The sequence below is a fragment of the Vigna angularis genome, chromosome 9, assembly GCF_016808095.1.
Source record: "Vigna angularis cultivar LongXiaoDou No.4 chromosome 9, ASM1680809v1, whole genome shotgun sequence".
Lineage (NCBI taxonomy): Eukaryota > Viridiplantae > Streptophyta > Magnoliopsida > Fabales > Fabaceae > Vigna > Vigna angularis.
This window is the reverse complement of record NC_068978.1, coordinates 26,222,253-26,239,599: the sequence shown is the minus strand read 5'-3', so window position 1 is coordinate 26,239,599 and position 17,347 is coordinate 26,222,253. Positions and strand designations below refer to the sequence as shown.

The window sequence follows — 17,347 nt, the reverse complement described above, 5'->3', positions numbered from 1 at the left end:
TTGGAAGCATACTCCCCCTCACGACAAAATGACGGAAATGACGATGCTGCCGATGACAAATCGGGAAGGTGGAAGATCATAATGGTCTTCTTTATTCATCAAAGCATCCAAAAACATATCTGACAAGGGACTGGTGAAATTGTTTGACTAAGATTTTGAATCAGAAATAAACTCCCCTCATGCCATGAGGAACCTTCAACCTATGACTTTGGTGTTGAAATTCCTTGGTGTTAACCAACTAATAGCACTGACTCTCCTTGGAGACTTGTAAATAAATGACACAAGCCATCAGGAACATCACAACTGCTACAATACGCAAAGCTAAACAAATATTATGAAAGGAGGCTAAAGAACAATGCTGAAACAGAGGTATAATGCTAATATAGAGAGTTTTTTTTATTTGGTCGAGCGAGATGAACTATAGTGACACAGTGTGATTCCGACACCGGAAAGGTGGCGTGTGACAAACAAGCGCTAGAAGCTTATTAAAGAGAAGTCGTGCGTGACAAGATGAGAATGAGGCAACGACTAGGGATGAGTCACGCTCCTCGAGGCGCACAAAACCCCTAACTTCGCCAGAGAAAATGTGACAATGGCGGAGGTGAACATCGGACAAATGTGGCGTGTATGGCGGCGCCTGGATGAGAACTAGCCCTCTCGCTCAAGGAGGCGATCCAGATCACTAGTCGTCGAACTAAACTGTGGCAGCAGATGCAACGGACGACAATAGACGGTGGTCGGCAGCGGACAACGGCGGACGGTGATGAACGGTGTCGGGAACATAAGTTGATGGTGACAAACTTCTGTGGACAGCTCCTCACAGTGGCAAAACAGTGCTAGATGGACAACAACAAATGGCACCAGACAACGACAAACGACGTCGAACCGCTGCAAACGGCGTTGGGACAGCGGCGAATGGCGCCTGGACAGCGGCAAACGGCGCCTGGACAGCGGCAAACGACGCCTGGACAACAACAAACGGTGCTTGACAGTTGCGGACAACAACTAAGGTTTGGAGACTAGACAAAAATCAGAACGGGACTGCTCATTGAAGTATTTCAGAAAAGATGAAATTTTTAAGACCGCCGGTGGCCAGTGCCGCCACCGACGGCAACAAACACAGAGTAGGAAGAGATTCAGACAACCTGCTCGGATACCAACTTGAGATTGAAAAGAAATAATTCTAGAGGACTTGATTGATCCTCTCATAATCTTCTATTTATAAGAATAAATTGATACAAAAGTACATGTTAAATAGGGTAACCCTAGACACAATATAATCATGAGAAATAGGGTAACCCTAGACAATATAATCATGATAAATAGGGTAACCCTAGACACAATATAATCATGATAAATAGGGTAACCCTTGACACAATATAATGATGATAAAATAGGATAAATATCCTAACAAAAACTAACTTATAAAGTGAGGAATGCATCACTTATAAATTGGTATTACCTTTAATTGATGTGAGATCTCCTACACATCATCCCTCAAAACTTGGCATGTACATATTGTGTGGGGCTAGATACCTGGGTGGTCTGATAATAGTGACACAATAGGTTCAACAAATCTCGTTAAGATAGCCTTTGATACTATATTGGGAAGTGAATTTAAGCTTAACTCATCCTCATAACACCGGTTGGTAAGGTGAGATTTTCATCCACTTATATATTATAAATTGATCATATCTTCGGTTGACATGAGATTTCCAACACAACCTCTCACACCGAAGCATGTAGATCTCGAGTGTGAGACTAGATGCTTGTTGGTGGTTTGATAATGACCTAATAGTGGGTCGCATGATAGGTCGAGCAAACAACAAACCTTGTTAGGATATACTCTAAATGCCTCTTATACTATCGTAAGGGTGGATTTATGCTTAACTCAAGTATACAAAATTGACTTATAAAGTGAGGATTGTCTCCACTTATAAATTGTAATTTGGCCTAATCTTTAGTTGATGTGAAATTTCTATAAAAAAATATTATATCTAAATGTAATATTGTATTTAAACTCGACCGGATATGTTTTTTGTTTTTTATCTAATTTATGATTTAATGTTGTTGAAATATTTATTTCATGTTAGCTTTGCAACTTTCTATGTCTTTTTGTGTATGGTTCTCACATGTTCATTTTGTCCCAACATATTATACCTAAATGCAATGTTCTTTTTCAACTCCACTGAATGTGGTGTTTTAATCTTTATTTTTTAGTAGATGAGTTTTATGGAGTGCTTTTGTTATTATTTTGGTCAGTCAATGTAAGCAAATCTCAGTTAGTGGGAGGCTTTTTTGTTGTTGTGTAACTACTCTATGCAAATAACTACTTTATGTCATTTAAATTTGTAGGAAAATCTTTTCTACGAAGTTTCTCCTACTGCAGTGGAAACATACAGAAAAGCTATCGAATCTCATTTCCATCATTTTGAGGTAAATGTATGATCTAAGATTCTCAGCTACTTTGTATATCAGGAAAAAAAACAGAAAATATTTGGTTACCATGCTTTAATTCCTTCCTGGAAGGCAAAGCCAATTCAGGAATATGCTTATTTGTTCAAATATTTATCGAAACAAAATATTTTAATTTAAGTTGTTGAAAAAATAGAATAAACTTTTTCAGAAGACTGGGAGTAGCATTCAAGAGGAAATTGAAACATCTGTGTATAATACCACAGCAGGTACTGTTGAGACTACGTGCATTGTTTGTTTTTTTGTGCTTAGTTGGTTATTCTAAACCTGTCATTATTTTCTTTTATTGATTCAAATAGAGTTTGGATCACAAGAGAATGCATATGATGAGGAAGAAGGAGAAAATAGCACTTATTACTTGCCCAGTGTCTATGAGGGCAACAAATCATCAAAATCGGCACAGAAGAAGCATAAAATTTTGAAGTCTTATACTCCTAGGTGTAGTGATGCTGATGCTAATTTGCCTTATGTACACTATGCAACTGGAACTCAACCATCCATGATGTTTGGAAAAAGACCTGCTAGTTTAAATGTTGGGTCAATACCAACAAAGCGCATGCGTACAGCTACTAGGCATAGAGTTGTAAGCCCTTTCACTAACATTGGGACAGTACAAGCTCAAGCTAAGGCGGATGCTTCAAGTGGTGATACCAATTCCTTTCATGATGACCAGAGTACTTTACATGTCGGACCCCTGATCCAAAAAGGGACTGAGGTGGAGTCAGTTGCAGATTTTGAAAAACAGCTATCTTATGATTCTGCAGAAACATTTGTTAAAACGAAGAAGAAAAAGGCAAAGACTTTGGTAATAATCAATCTGTTATTACATAACTTGAGAGATACTTATTTTTGAACATGTGGCGGAGGTGTGTTTTGATTTATTTCAGAATCTGTATTTCAGCTTCATTTGCTTTATAATGATTCTGCAGGGTTCGATGTATGATCAGGGTTGGCAGTTGGATTATGTTGTCCTAAATGAACAGGTAACCTTTTTCAGTGAAATTGCCTTAGTAGCCTTCATCTTTCAACATTATGAAACAGAATTTGAATTTCTGGATTGTTAATTTTCAATGGGAATCTTTATACTTCGTAGCTTAAACCTAATGCTCTACTATAGCGTGATAGAGGGTTGTTGAACGAGATAAATTGATGGAACAAATGCGGAAAACCGTGTATATTATCGAAGCTGGTTGTAACAAGTGATAATAGTTATAGGATAATTTATTTCTATATAAATTACATGATATGCCAATCAGTTCTAGTTAGATATCCCTATAATTATAAAGATTGTTATTAACTAAATAAGGAAACAAATCATAAAATAGAAAAAAATAAATCTTTGGTGATCGTCCATGATACTCTAAACTATTCTAAGTTAATATCAAAAGATATTTTTCATTTTTCTATCACTCCATCCTCAAGTTGAAGCTTACTATGCATTAGCTTGTTACAAGAAAGTTGTAAAATATATGATTGATCTTAGTAATTAGGGAAATATCTACAACTGTTAATTAGGGATTTTTTCCATTATTAGCCCTTATTAGGTTTCCTATACATTGAATGATTAAAAAGAAAGGATTTATACGTTTGATTAAGCACACAATTCACAATAACAATAAAACAATTTAAAAATAAATTACTTCCCCTCAAATTGAAAAAATAAAAAACTTAAAAATTGAGCTCCACCAAATGGTTGGAAAAGAGACTCCTGGATACTGGAGAAACTTGAGAAAAAAATAGCTTATCTAGATAGCTAGAATGATCAACAACCTAAGACAGTTCATGGCAAGCAAAGCAGGTCCGTGCTTCTCTATACCATATTCTAAAGCTTTAAACTAATCTTTTTGAAGTCCTAAAATATTTAATCTTGAAACTAAGTTTTATAATGGCTTTTCAGATAGAAACAAGGCCACATATATGGGGTGGAGATGGGGCTAGATTTGCGCTTCTAGGACACATGGGACTAGGGTATTCAGGGACATAATTAGGACCTGTGCACCTAAAACAAAGACATGGTCAGTAAATCTGGGAAAAGGATGGGCCAGTTCATCTAAGACAAAGCATGGGTCAGTGCATATGGGACAAATTTGGGGTTGGAGCATCTATGACTAGTTGGTGGCCTACACATTTAAAAGGTGGTTAGCAAAGGGTGTATCAACGGAAAAGTTGGCCATAGTGAGACAATTTTTTTGGTTTAGGGAACTTAACAACAAGAGTGATAAAACAGGTTCGTATAATTTTGGGTAGAATCATTTAATATTTTATGCTAATAATACAATTCATATATACAAGGCTATAAAGCTATTTTAGAAAGTATCATAATAGCACATAGATAACCGAATCCCTATGATTCGGGGATATCCCCATCATACACTGTAATTATAATATGCTAAATAAGGAAACAATAAAACACAAATCCTTAAACTGGTGAATAGGTATTTTCCATTCCTAGCTTGGAAACAATACTTTCAAAATTGTTGTTGTTCAGTTCCTTTGTTAGAATATTTGCAAGATTGTCTTGTGAGGAGACATAAGGAGTGCAGATCAAATCATTGTCTAATTTTTTATGATAAAATGTCTGTCAATCTCAATATGTTTGGTTCTATCATGCTACACTAGATTATGAGCGATGCTAATAGCAGATTTGTTATCACAATAAAGTCTCATCAATTTATCAAATTTTATTCTTAAGTCTTCCAAGATGATCTTAAGCTAGAGTAGTTCACATATTCCTTGTGCAATTTCCCTGAACTCTGCATCAGCACTAGATCATGCTACCACATTTTGTTTTTTACTCTTCCAAGTTACAAGATTCCCTCTAAGGAAAGTGAAATATCCCATAGTTGACCTTTTATCCACAATTGACCCTACATAGTCTGTATCTGTATATGCTTCCAGACATATATTCCCATTTCGTTCAAACAAAATTCCCCTACCTGGGCCCCTTTCAAATATTGCACATTTCTTAGTGCAGCTTGGAAATGAACCTCCTTTGGTTGGTGCATGAACTGACTAACTAGACTCATAACGAATGCAACATCAGGTTTAGTGTGAGATAAATATATCAATCTGCCAACTAGGCTTTGATACATTTCCTTGACAACTGTAGTATCTCCTGCGTTTACCAATTTTAGGTTTGGATCAATTGGTGTATTTGTAGGCTTGCATGCTGTCTTAGTAGTTTTTTTCAACAAATATTACTTTTTTAGAATGGGCCACTTCAATTCCCAGAAAATACTTCACTTTTCCCAAGGTTTTAATTTCAAAGTTTTTGGTCAGATGTTGGCCTAATCGTTGTTGCTCCTCCTTATCACTTGTCACTATAATATCATCCACCTAAACCAATAATACTATCACTCCCCTTGACTTAGAGTGTTTAATTAACCGAGTGTGGTTTCCTTGACTTTGTTTAAAGCCCAAACCTATCATAACTTTAGTAAACCTTCCAAACCTTACTCGTGGTGATTGTTTCAACCCAAACTTGGCTTTGATACCATCTTATAATTTAGGGTAGAATCATTTAATATATTATGCTGAGAATACAATTCTTATATACAAGGCTAGAAAGCTATTTTAGGAAGTTTAATAATGGCACCTAGACAACTGAATCCCTATGATTTAGGAATATCCCCATCATACATTGGAATTATAATATGCTAAATAAGGAAACAATAAAACACAAATCCTGAAAGAAATAATACAGCCAATAAAACAGATTCTAACACAGGTTATGGAGGATGTTATTGATATAATACTGTTAGAAGTGAACTTTAAGTCTAACTCAACCCCAAAAAATCGGCTTGTAGGGTGAGGTTTGCACCCACTTATAAACTATGAGTTGGCCTTATCTTTAGTCGATGTGAGACTTCTAACACACCCCCTCACATCGAGGTATATGCATCTCGAGTGTGGGATTAGACATTTTTAATGGGTGGTCTGATAGCGGTCCGATAGCGGATGATACAATATGCCTAGCAAACAACAAATATTGCTAGGATAGGCTCTAACCATGACTCTGATACCATCTTAGAAGTGGACTTTAAGCCTAACTTAACCCCACAAAACCGGCTTGTAGGGTGAGATTTGCACCCACTTATAAACTATGAATTGGCCTTATCTCTAGTCGATGTAGGACTTCCAACAAATACCATGCTGAAAGAAAAAAATACATGGAAGAGACAAGATTCTGAAAAATTGTGTATGAACTATATACATTATAGTCCATTTTATATTAGCATATTGCAACACATACCATAAAAAGGAGATTTTATTAATTTGGGCATGAAATGATATACCAAAAAATCAAATTCTAATAAATTTAATTTTAATAATATATTCTTGTAACTATAATGATCCTAATTAAATAAGGAAACAAATCGTAAAATATAAAGGAATAAATCTTAATATACTTTGTAGCTATAGCTGTTCAACATCCGCTAGACTTCAAATTTAATTTCACTTACTAACTGGTTAAAGTGAGCTTGGCCAAGCATATATTTTTGGATCTTGTTTGTAGAACAAAAGGTATAATGCTTTGGACTTCAGTATTATATTCTAAAGCATTGTTGTTAAAATTGTCCACAAGATCACATGATCCTACATTCCTCTTCAATTGCATGCAGGACAAGTTTCGGTAATGTAATTTTGGTTGGTCTTAGAAAGTTGATAGGACCTTAAGGGTCTATGAAAGGAGGAAGGGAATTAAAAACAAGACATGATGGTTAGGAGGGGGGAAAGTTAGTTAGGTGGCTTTGGTAAGTGTGTTTGGGTTTAGTTGTTAGCTATATAAGGGGGAAGAGTGTCTCGGAGGAGACACATTTTGTTGTTTGTTGTTTGACAGGAATATTACATCCTGTGTGATGGAAGAATTGATTCCTGGATGCTTTCAAACATGTCCTTTGTACCTTAAATATCAATATAGTTTACCATTTTTGAGTTTGTGTGTGTGTTGTATGCTAAACCGAGGGTGTCTTGGGTTTCTTTCACCAAGAAACCTATAAAAAGTGGATTTTAAATCTTACACTATCACAAAACCAACTTTTAAAGTGAGATTTGTATCCTTGTAAAGGAGTGAGCTTTATTTCTATCTCAACCCTACAAAACCTACTTTTAAGTTGAGGATTACATTATTTATATACTATATTTTGGTCTTATCTTTAGTCAACATGATATTTCCGATGCCTCACGATGATGACTAAATATTTGTGTGTGGTCTGATAGCAACCCTATAGTAAGGGGTATGATAGGCCAACAAATCTCTCTAGGATAGATTCTGAGATCATCAGAGAAAGTGAATTTTTAAGCCTAACTCAATCGTACAAAACATGTTTGTCAAGAGCTAATGCTTATAAATATATGAATCTAAATAAATAGTGAGATCCAACTTAAGATCTCTTACAGATTTTTTTTCTCATATATTCTCTTTGAAGTATTTTCAAAAGATAACTTCTGTATTTGGTTGTTTCACCATTGTCCCAATATCATGTGATCTAAGCCAAGTTCCAATTCCATTCAATATCACATTGTTCTTGAGTTTTCCATTTTGGCTTCATCAATTGCACACTTGAAGAAGTTTTTAATGGCACAACCCAATTGGCTAATTGTATCACTCATCTTTCTTGCCCATTGATGGGTCTTGCTTCATTGTTTGTTCTCCCAGACCAGATCTTTGTATTATCGTGGTATTCAAACCCAATATCCCAATGCTCTTCTTGACATGTTTAGTTGAATGGGGGATCAATCTCCTCTTTAATCATTTTGCTTATTTGTGATATTGTCCTCCAATATGATGTGTTTATGCTTTCACCTTTCCAGCTACATCTTGATCTCTTGTATTCCATCGATTGTCTTGATGTGAGAAGGATGTGTGTCCACCCTTTAAGAAGAAGTAGGACTTTGCACACGTTGTGGAGCAAGTGTTAAGAAACCTTGGGACACATCCTATAAACCTTGTGTGTTGTTGGTATAAAGGGCATATACTTCGTCCAAACTAATGCACACTTCTCACGGGGACAGAAAATATGTCTGAGTAAGGTGTGAATAGTGAATTTAATAACCCTACTAAATGAACATCAATCTTTATCCATTGTTCTTGATTTTTGTAGGAACGGATTGAATGGTGGTAGTGAATGGGATTTGTAGCCCAACCTACCTAATTTTAACCTTAAGTGGAATAGTTGGACTTATCCATCTTCTGAAAACAATACTATGGTTAGAGAAATGGGAGAATATGTTCTGGAGGTTGATGAGGTGTTGGGACTTTCTTTCCTAGAAAATAATAATAATAATAAAATGAAGTAAGGAGAGGGAAAACTTGTTGGAACAGTGAACGTGAACCTGGGAGAAAGGTTCTAAAAAGAGTCCTCTGGAGCCAGTGGGTTTATTGGGCCAGCACAGTTTTGAAAAAGGCTCTAAATACCATACTGAACTCTAGGAAAGAGACACTAAGCTGAAATTGAGTTTTTCTGCAACAGCACAAATGCTTTATTTTTAATGACAAAAAAATCAATACAATTTATAGGGAAGATTCAATATCCTATAATAACAAAAATATAATGCGGGGAAATAAATAAAAACCTTCATAATGATACATACATTATCTAGATATTCTTGATTGTGTAGGATTAGTTTTCTATTTCTGTAATTATAATATATATGAAAGTGATTGACTCTCCAAATGTCCTTTTTGTGTCTGAAGTTTGAGTCTGTCTGTCTTTATTTTTTTGGTCCTAGGAACATCAGAAAGTTGTTATAACAATTTGAGTCTAGGATTGCTATATAGCCCACCTTATATATGTATATTTTATAAACTATTTATGAATATTAATTTTTAATGCTTATTCTGTGATGTTTTCTCAAAGCAGAGGGATCAGTCCAAGAAGAGAGGGGATAGTCATCACTTTGAATCTATTGGAAGTGGTGGTAAAGCTACTTGTAATTTTATTATAGATCTTGAAACTTCTTTTATTTACATTAAGCATGTGTATTCTATTTTCTTCATGATTAATGATTTATAAATTCAACTTTCCTGTTTGAAGGTTTATATGGGCAACATAATGGGAAGAAACCAAAGATAATGAGGCCACTCGATAATCCTTTGGACAATATCGTGCCACTGAGTAATTCTATTCCTTCCCCTGCTGCTTCACAAATGAGTAACATGTCATCTCCTAATAAATTTATCAAGATCATTAGTGGTCGAGACAGGGGCCGGAAAGCTAAATCTCTGAAGGTAAAATTTTTATATGAATTTAGATGCTCATGGGCTAGTAATTTTTGTTTCTGCAATTGTGCTAATTCTATTATTATATTTTTATTATTTTTTACTATTAGACTTCTGCTGGACAGCCTGGTTCTGGAAGTCCTTGGTCACTATTTGAAGATCAGGTGATTTGAAATTCATTTGCCTTATCAAATTTTCTCTCCTTTTTTAATTAATATATAAAATTGAATATCTATGAATTGCCTGAAAGGCTTACCGTTATTGCACTACTTGTTGCAGGCTCTTGTGGTCCTGGTGCATGATATGGGTCCAAACTGGGAGCTCGTGAGTGATGCTATCAATAGTGCTCTCCAAATAAAGGTACTGATGTTGCAATATGGATGGTTTTAGAGGAAAGAGGACATCGTTTCTGGAATTTTTTTTCGAAATCATGTCATATTCCATTAGATCATCATGCAAAATCCTTCTAATGCTTTATGTTATTACTTATTACATCAATCTCTTGAATCTCTGAGCTGTGCTTTATGACACTTTAAATGCTAAAATTCATTTAATACGTGATTTGGTGGGTTATTTGGTTTTTATTGGAACTTTTGCTGATAACCACATTTTACAATATTTCCAGTGTGTCTTTCGCAAACCAAAAGAGTGCAAGGATCGTCATAAAATTTTAATGGATAGAACTACTGGGGATGGTGCAGACAGTGCTGAAGATTCAGGGTCTTCACAATCTTACCCGTCTACGTTACCTGGAATTCCTAAGGCATGGAATTGTTTTCATTTTCATGTACTATTTGGATGCATTGGGGCAATGTCATGTTTATTTATTTTTTTTGGCTTTAATTGGGTAAATCTTTCGTATCTTTAGCAGGGTAGTGCCAGGCAGCTATTTCAACGGTTACAGGGGCCAATGGAGGAGGATACATTGAAGTCTCATTTTGAGAAAATTATAAAGATTGGGCAGAAGCAACATTACCTTAAGAATCAGGTTTGAATCCAAAACATTTACGTCAGGAAAAGATTGTAAGATTCAGAGACACTTAAAATTTGGCACGTGTTAAGTTGTTAGGATATATATTATTGGACATCTTAGGATTTATGATACACTTCATTTCACAATTTGATAAACAGGCCTAAGGATTCATGATTTGAATCTTGATATGCTACCTTCTTATCACTCTTAGAGATTGAGGCAAAGAAGAAAAGCAGATAACTGGGAAAAGTGATTTTGAGAAATATTATTAGCACACTGTCAAATAGAGTACAATTGTGTATTTATACATGATAGAATGCATAGCTGTCATAACTAAAAGCACAGATGGCTAACTGTTTTTTAACTACCTGTAATGGAACACTAAAACTCTAGGAGGTAGTTGAATAACTGCACCTGTACACAATACTCATTCAATCACTAATGTCAATGTTTAAATTAGATTGGCTGTTAACTGGCAATAGATGATAGATTGTTGCTTTTAGTGTTATTAATGCTTAATTAAAGTGTCGGTGGCTTGGTGCAACTTCAACATAAGTTTCATATAGTGATATGATTATCAATATTAGTTTGGTAAGAAGTGGATTTTAACTCTAATTTAATTTTACAAAATCGGCTTGAAATGTGAGGTTTCTACCCACTTAATTTTAAGTCCACCTCCGGCCGTTGTTCGCCCGCCGTCCACCGCTGGCCGCCGCCATTCACCGCCTTGGTGTCGGCGATTCCAGCTGCGCTAGAACGCATGATTGTCACGTGCCGCCTTGGTGTCGGAATCACATCGCGCCGCGTTGGACCTCCATCTCTCCTTCCATAGCAGCATCTTTGTTTTCTTTCGTTCTCACTAGATTCCCCGCAAGCTTCCGCCTCGGTTCGATGACGATCCAGCTCGGCCCCAGATTCTCCTCTAGGTGTGCCAGCCATACATTCCACCCATCGCACCTCATGTTTCCTCTTTGCCGCATTGGCAAGGGAGTAGTGGCAGCGGTCAAGCAAGTTGTGTTGCTGTTGTTCGTGCCTCTTCTGAAGGCTTTCTGCACCACCAATGGTTTTCGTGGCTGTAACTCAGACCTAGGGTTTGGATCCTAAGTCCTTTTATTCCTGTTCGGATATAAAATTGTTCATAAGAAACTAAACCCTTGCTCTTGCGAGGGATAAGTTGGTAGATGACTCTGGAAAGCAATTTTTTTGTTCTCAACAGTGATGTTCAGCAGACCGCCGTTGACGTCACTGTGTCACTTCTTTCTTCAATCGTTGATCGTTGTTGGTCACTTTCTTCTTAGGCTCGAGTCTAGTTTGTTTAGCCTGTACTTCTTGTGATACAGTACTAAGTATCACCATTTGGGAGTAGTCAGGAGAACCTTTGGACCTGTCTTTGGCATTTTAATGTTATCATCATGTTTTGGTTCCCAATCTTTGTTCCTCGAATCTATCATCCTTACAGTGCTTGGTTCCTAGTGGTGTTTTGGTTTCTGCCATCACCACGTTCTTTCTTCTCTTTTCTTATGTGGCACAATTATTAAAAGAAAAAAAAGTACCTCTTCAGCATTGTTCCTTGATTATTTTTGTTTGATTTGTTCTAGCTCTTTGTTGATGGTAACTAGCTCGCTCGATTGACCTTAGTCTCCTTCAATTATGTGTGTTTAGCTTTGTATGTTGTAGCAGTTGTGATGCTCCTATTGGGTGTTATTTATTTATAAGTCTCCAAGGACAGTGGTTAACACTAAGGAATTTCAACACCAAAGTCATGGGTTGAAGGTTGCTCAAGGAGTCTATTTCTAGCGAGATTCAAAATCTTAGTCAACAATTTCACCAACCCTTTGTCAGATATGTTTTTGGGTGCTTTGATGAATAAAGGAGACCATTATGATCTTCCACTTTCACGATTTGTCATCGGCGCGTCGTCATTTCCACCGTTCACTGTGAGGGGGAGTATGTTTCCAGCAGGTCCCACCAGTCAGAGATGGCAATCCCTGCAATTTCTCCACTGCAGGCCCCATCGTTACTTGATGCCAGTTTAGTCCCTACAGTTTGGTCGCTTTCGGCCACTACAGGCCCCATAAGTCAGTGATGGCAATTTAGTTCTTGCAGTTTGTCTCCTGTAGTTTGTCGCTCTCTACCATTGTTGCCCATCATCCACTTTTATGGAAATATCCTTTGTCAAAGTCATTCTACTTGAAGTTTCATGGTACTAGTTGAAGTTTCATAGTTGTCCACCACTGTCCAATCTATAAGCTGTTGTTAGTTGTCTGTCGTCCTGTGTTTGCACATCTGTTTGCCGCACACTCTTGAAGACAAATCATATATTTCAAATTGAGTTTATTCCAAGCTTGGTTCATACAATTTGTATGCTCCAGCTTGAGGGGAGTGTTAGATATATTATTTTTATTTTATATTTATCTTTTATCTTTAGTTAGTTTGTTATTTCTTATTTGTATTTTGGGCTTAGCCCATATTTCTTCTATTATAAATAGAGGATCCTATGTGTATATTCAACACCAGTGAGATTAATCCTATATATAATTTTCACTATATTTAACTTCTATTTATTAGAATGGATAATAGAGAAATTAGAATTACATTTTGATTGAGACCTTTTAGGAAATGTAGATCTAACATTTTTTCCTAGTTCACATGACTTACATTCTAAGGTCTGGAGACCACTAAAAGCTCTAATGGACATAAGAAGTCTTGGTTCCACTGATTGTCATAACAGAGCACACAATTGGAAATCTGCTTGTTTCCACTTGTAAGCTTTTTCAGGAGGCACATGGCTTCTATCTTGTTCAAGGTGATCATGACGTCCTTGGCCAAGAAACCACATCTCAACGACAACAGAACAAGATAAATATTTCTTTCCATTTAGCTTCTCTAAAGTAATTGAGGGACTTCCAGAGAACGAAATAACACTTCCAATAGCCATTTCTGATTAAAAAAGTGAGGGAGCTTGGAAACAAAAAACCCTAGGGCTTTTCTTCAAGGGTAGCTTCGGACGTCACTGAAATGAAGTTTTGAGGGTCAGAACAGAGAGAGGAGGGACCGACAACCATTATGGAGGTGGCATGGTGACGTTTTGGATGAGCAGAAGGTGGCACGTGAACAGTACGTGCCTGGGAGCAGTGGACAAAGACAGTGTGCGTGGCGACTAACTGACCATCAACACCGACATGGTTGGTCGTCGCTTGGAGAGGCGATCCATATTCGGTGGTCGCCGGACGAAACTGCGACGGTGGCGCATGGCGGTGGACTGCAGCAAACAGCAGCGAATCGGCAGAGAACAGAGGCTAACAATGTTGGACAACTTCAACCTGCAGTGGACAGTTGTAGAAAGGAGCTGGACAGTCGTGGACAATGGCTAACGGTGCCGGATAGATGCGGACAACAATGACAGTCATGGCGCATGAGACGAGACAAAAACCAAAGTGGGATCTCGCTTTGATACCAACTTGTGATTAAAATAGAGAAATATATTTCTGGAGGGCTTAATGAACCCCTCTCATAGTTCTGTATTTATATATATGAAGGTTGATACATAGGAGGACTAAAATTTGTCTGTTTTGTTGCTAGATTGTGAGATGATTCTTAGAAGACAGTCTTTTTTCTTAATGCAGATTGATAACCAGGATTCAAAACAAGTAGTGGCTGCCCATAATTCACATGTGATTGCTCTTTCCCTAACGAGTCCCAACAACCTGAATGGAAATCTTTTAACGTAAGTTTTTATTTTATTTTCTGGCCAATAGAGACATTTTATAATTTGGATTCTGTTGCATTGTCTACTCTGTGCATCTAACTGTAGTTAAGGTTTTCTTGTAATTTTAAAATATTGGTACACATGATTAGATTGTTTAAGAATTTAATTTTTGTTTGAATCCCGGATGAAGGCCACTTGATCTCTGTGAAGCTGAAGAAACAAACCCGGATGTCCCAGCCGTAGGGTATCAAGGTTCTCATCCTGGTGGTTTGACATTACCTCATCAAGGTTCTATACAATCGACGCTTCCCACATCTGGGGTGAACTCTTCCTTACCTGGGGCTTCTGGTATGGTTCTCGGCCATAACTTGTCATCATCATCTGGTTCAGCCATAACATCTGTCAGGTGTGCAGTTTCATTTCTGGTGATTCTTGTGCATTAACATTTTTGTGCATTGCTATACAATCAGTTGATGTGATTGTTTCAGGGGTGGTAGATATGGAATTCCAAGGAATTCTCCTACATCAGTGGATGAGCAACAGAGAGTACAATACAATCAAATGTTATCTGGAAGAAACATTCAGCAGAGCATTTCAGTTACTGGGACTCTTTCTGGAAGTGATCATGGTCGCATGCTTCCAGGCGGAAATGGTATTGGCATAATGGGTGGAATTAACAAAGCCATGGCAATGTCTAGGCCAGGGTTTCAAGGATTAGCATCACCATCGATGCTTAATTCTGGAAGCATGATTTCCTCTACTATGGTTGGGATGCCAAGCCCTGTAAATATGCACTCTGGAGTTGGCCCAGGACCAGGCAACTCAATTTTAAGACCTCATGAGACACTACATATGATGAGGGTGAGAAGTATTCTTATTCCATCATGCTAGGATTGAATTGTTTAAGCTTTCAAAAACTGATAATCAAATTGCCAGAGAGAATTTAACCAGAGAGCCATTTTTTTAAATCTTTGTGAAAAGCCAAAAACAAAGTGATCCTAAGTTGTACTTGACCTTGAGGTTATGAAACTTGTTTTCCCAACTAACTCAACATTTCTTCTTTGACTGTAATCATAATCGCCCTTCTTAGGCTGTTAGGTGTTTGGTTTATTTCTTAACATTTATGGTGATCTTATTTTATTTATACTAATGACTTTTTCTTATTGCCATTAGCCTGGCCATAACCCGGAACATCAAAGACAAATGATGGTTCCAGAGCTTCAGATGCAAGTCACCCAAGGGAACAGTCAAGGTATTCCTGCTATATGTGGGCTGAGTTCTTCCTTTAGCAATCAGACAACACCAGCTGTTCAGCCTTATCCAGGACATGCACAACAGTCACACCAACTCTCGCAGCAGCAGACCCATCTCAGTAATCCTCGTCCTCATCTTCAAGGTCCGAGTCATACTAATTCACAGCAGCAAACCTATGCTGTCCGGTTAGCGAAGGAAAGGCAAATGCAGCAACGATATCTCCAGCACCAGCAGCAGCTTGCTGCATCCAATGCGTTGCTGCCACATGTCCAGGCAAAGTCTCAACTTTCCATATCATCAACACCATTGCAGAACAATTCTCAGGTTCAGCCACAAAATTCTTCGCAGCAAGTCCCACATTCACCTGTAACGCCATCATCCCCTTTGACTCCCATGTCATCCCAGCTCCAACAACAGAAACTTCACCAGTCACAACCTGGGTTCAGCAGAAATCCCCCCTCTAGTGGGTTGACTAACCAAGCAGCAAAGCAACGCCCACGACATTCACCACAGCAGCCACCACCGCAACAGCAGTATCAACAATCTGGTAGGCAGCATCCTAATCAACGGCATAATGTACAGTCTCAACAGCAGGCAAAACTTATGAAGGGAATGGGAAGAGGAAGTATGTTGGTCCATCCGAACCTCTCTGTGGACACTTCTCATCTAAGTGGACTCTCTCTGCCTGTGGGAAGTCAAACAGGTGAAAAAGGGGACCAAATCTTGCACATGAGGCAAGGTCAAAATATATATCCAGGATCTGGTTTAAACCCAAATCAGCCATCAAAGCCTTTGGGTCATACTCATTCTTCAAATCATTCACAGTTGCAGCAGAAGCTGCATTCTGGGTCACCAACCACTTCATCGAAGCAACTTCATATTGCTTCTGATACTAAAGCTCAAGCACAGGTTTCACCAGTTTCATCAGGCCAGTTGTCATCTCCACCGCCAGCTGTTATTTCTTCTAACCACCATCAGCTGCAGCCACAGAGTCAGTCTAAGAAAATTAATCATACTCAAACCAACGTTCAGAGAATCTTGCCACTAAACCATCCTGTTCATTCTGAGTCATTAAAGTCTGATCCAATTCAAGCTGATCAGCAGCCTGCAAACAGTTTTTGCAAGGTTAGCGCATGTGCTACAGTGGCACAGAGTTGTATGGATCCTGTTAGTGCTGTACCAGCTATTGCCACAGTATCTTCTCAGTGGAAAACAGCTGAACCGCCATTTGATTCAACTATGAACAATCAAACCACTCAAATGAGCTCCTTGGGAAGTGCACCTGTTGGAAATTCCACTGGAAATGAGGAACCGACAATTAGTCAAGGGTTGGAGCCAAGATCTGTTAGCTTGACTTGTCATGCACATAATTCTGATACACAGTGGCAAAAACGTCAGGTACAACATCTCCAACAGTCATCACAACCCATCCTATCTCAGCAGCCATATCAGACTGAGCAGCAGCAACAGCATGAGAAAGAAGAATATTCTCCCAAAGATACTGTTTTACAACCTCAACAACATATGCCGCATCTACAATCAGGGCAGAACAGTATGTTTATCCAGCCACCTAATTCTAAAGTTGAATGATGCTTTCCAACGGATGGAGCAGCCAAGTGCTCTTTTTCTGTCAGGATTGGAGTTTTTATGCCTTAATGACAGCATTGTACAGGTAATTCTATATTCTTTTACTGTTTAGCTTGTATATGTGCAA

At 37.8% G+C, this 17,347-nt stretch overlaps 1 protein-coding gene across 13 annotated transcripts in view; it reads left to right on the top strand.

The window, feature by feature from the left end:
• The window catches only part of LOC108347360 (chromatin modification-related protein EAF1 B), a 29,773-nt gene that overhangs the window by 10,356 nt on the left and 2,070 nt on the right, over positions 1-17,347 (top strand). For 6 of the 13 annotated variants that reach the window (XM_052868025.1, XM_052868026.1, XM_052868023.1 and 3 more), the window contains 14 exons: positions 2,356-2,436; positions 2,612-2,684; positions 2,775-3,280; positions 3,405-3,458; positions 9,336-9,408; positions 9,513-9,706; positions 9,808-9,861; positions 9,977-10,057; positions 10,323-10,460; positions 10,566-10,685; positions 14,297-14,397; positions 14,570-14,785; positions 14,868-15,240; positions 15,553-17,305. In XM_052868025.1, coding sequence (XP_052723985.1) covers positions 2,356-2,436; positions 2,612-2,684; positions 2,775-3,280; positions 3,405-3,458; positions 9,336-9,408; positions 9,513-9,706; positions 9,808-9,861; positions 9,977-10,057; positions 10,323-10,460; positions 10,566-10,685; positions 14,297-14,397; positions 14,570-14,785; positions 14,868-15,240; positions 15,553-17,223 — 3,735 coding nt within the window. In that variant the 3' untranslated portion in view covers positions 17,224-17,305. The remainder of the gene's footprint in view (positions 1-2,355; positions 2,437-2,611; positions 2,685-2,774; positions 3,281-3,404; positions 3,459-9,335; positions 9,409-9,512; positions 9,707-9,807; positions 9,862-9,976; positions 10,058-10,322; positions 10,461-10,565; positions 10,686-14,296; positions 14,398-14,569; positions 14,786-14,867; positions 15,241-15,552; positions 17,306-17,347) is intronic. The other 7 variants (XM_052868029.1, XM_052868033.1, XM_052868032.1 and 4 more) reach the window with 7 other exon arrangements.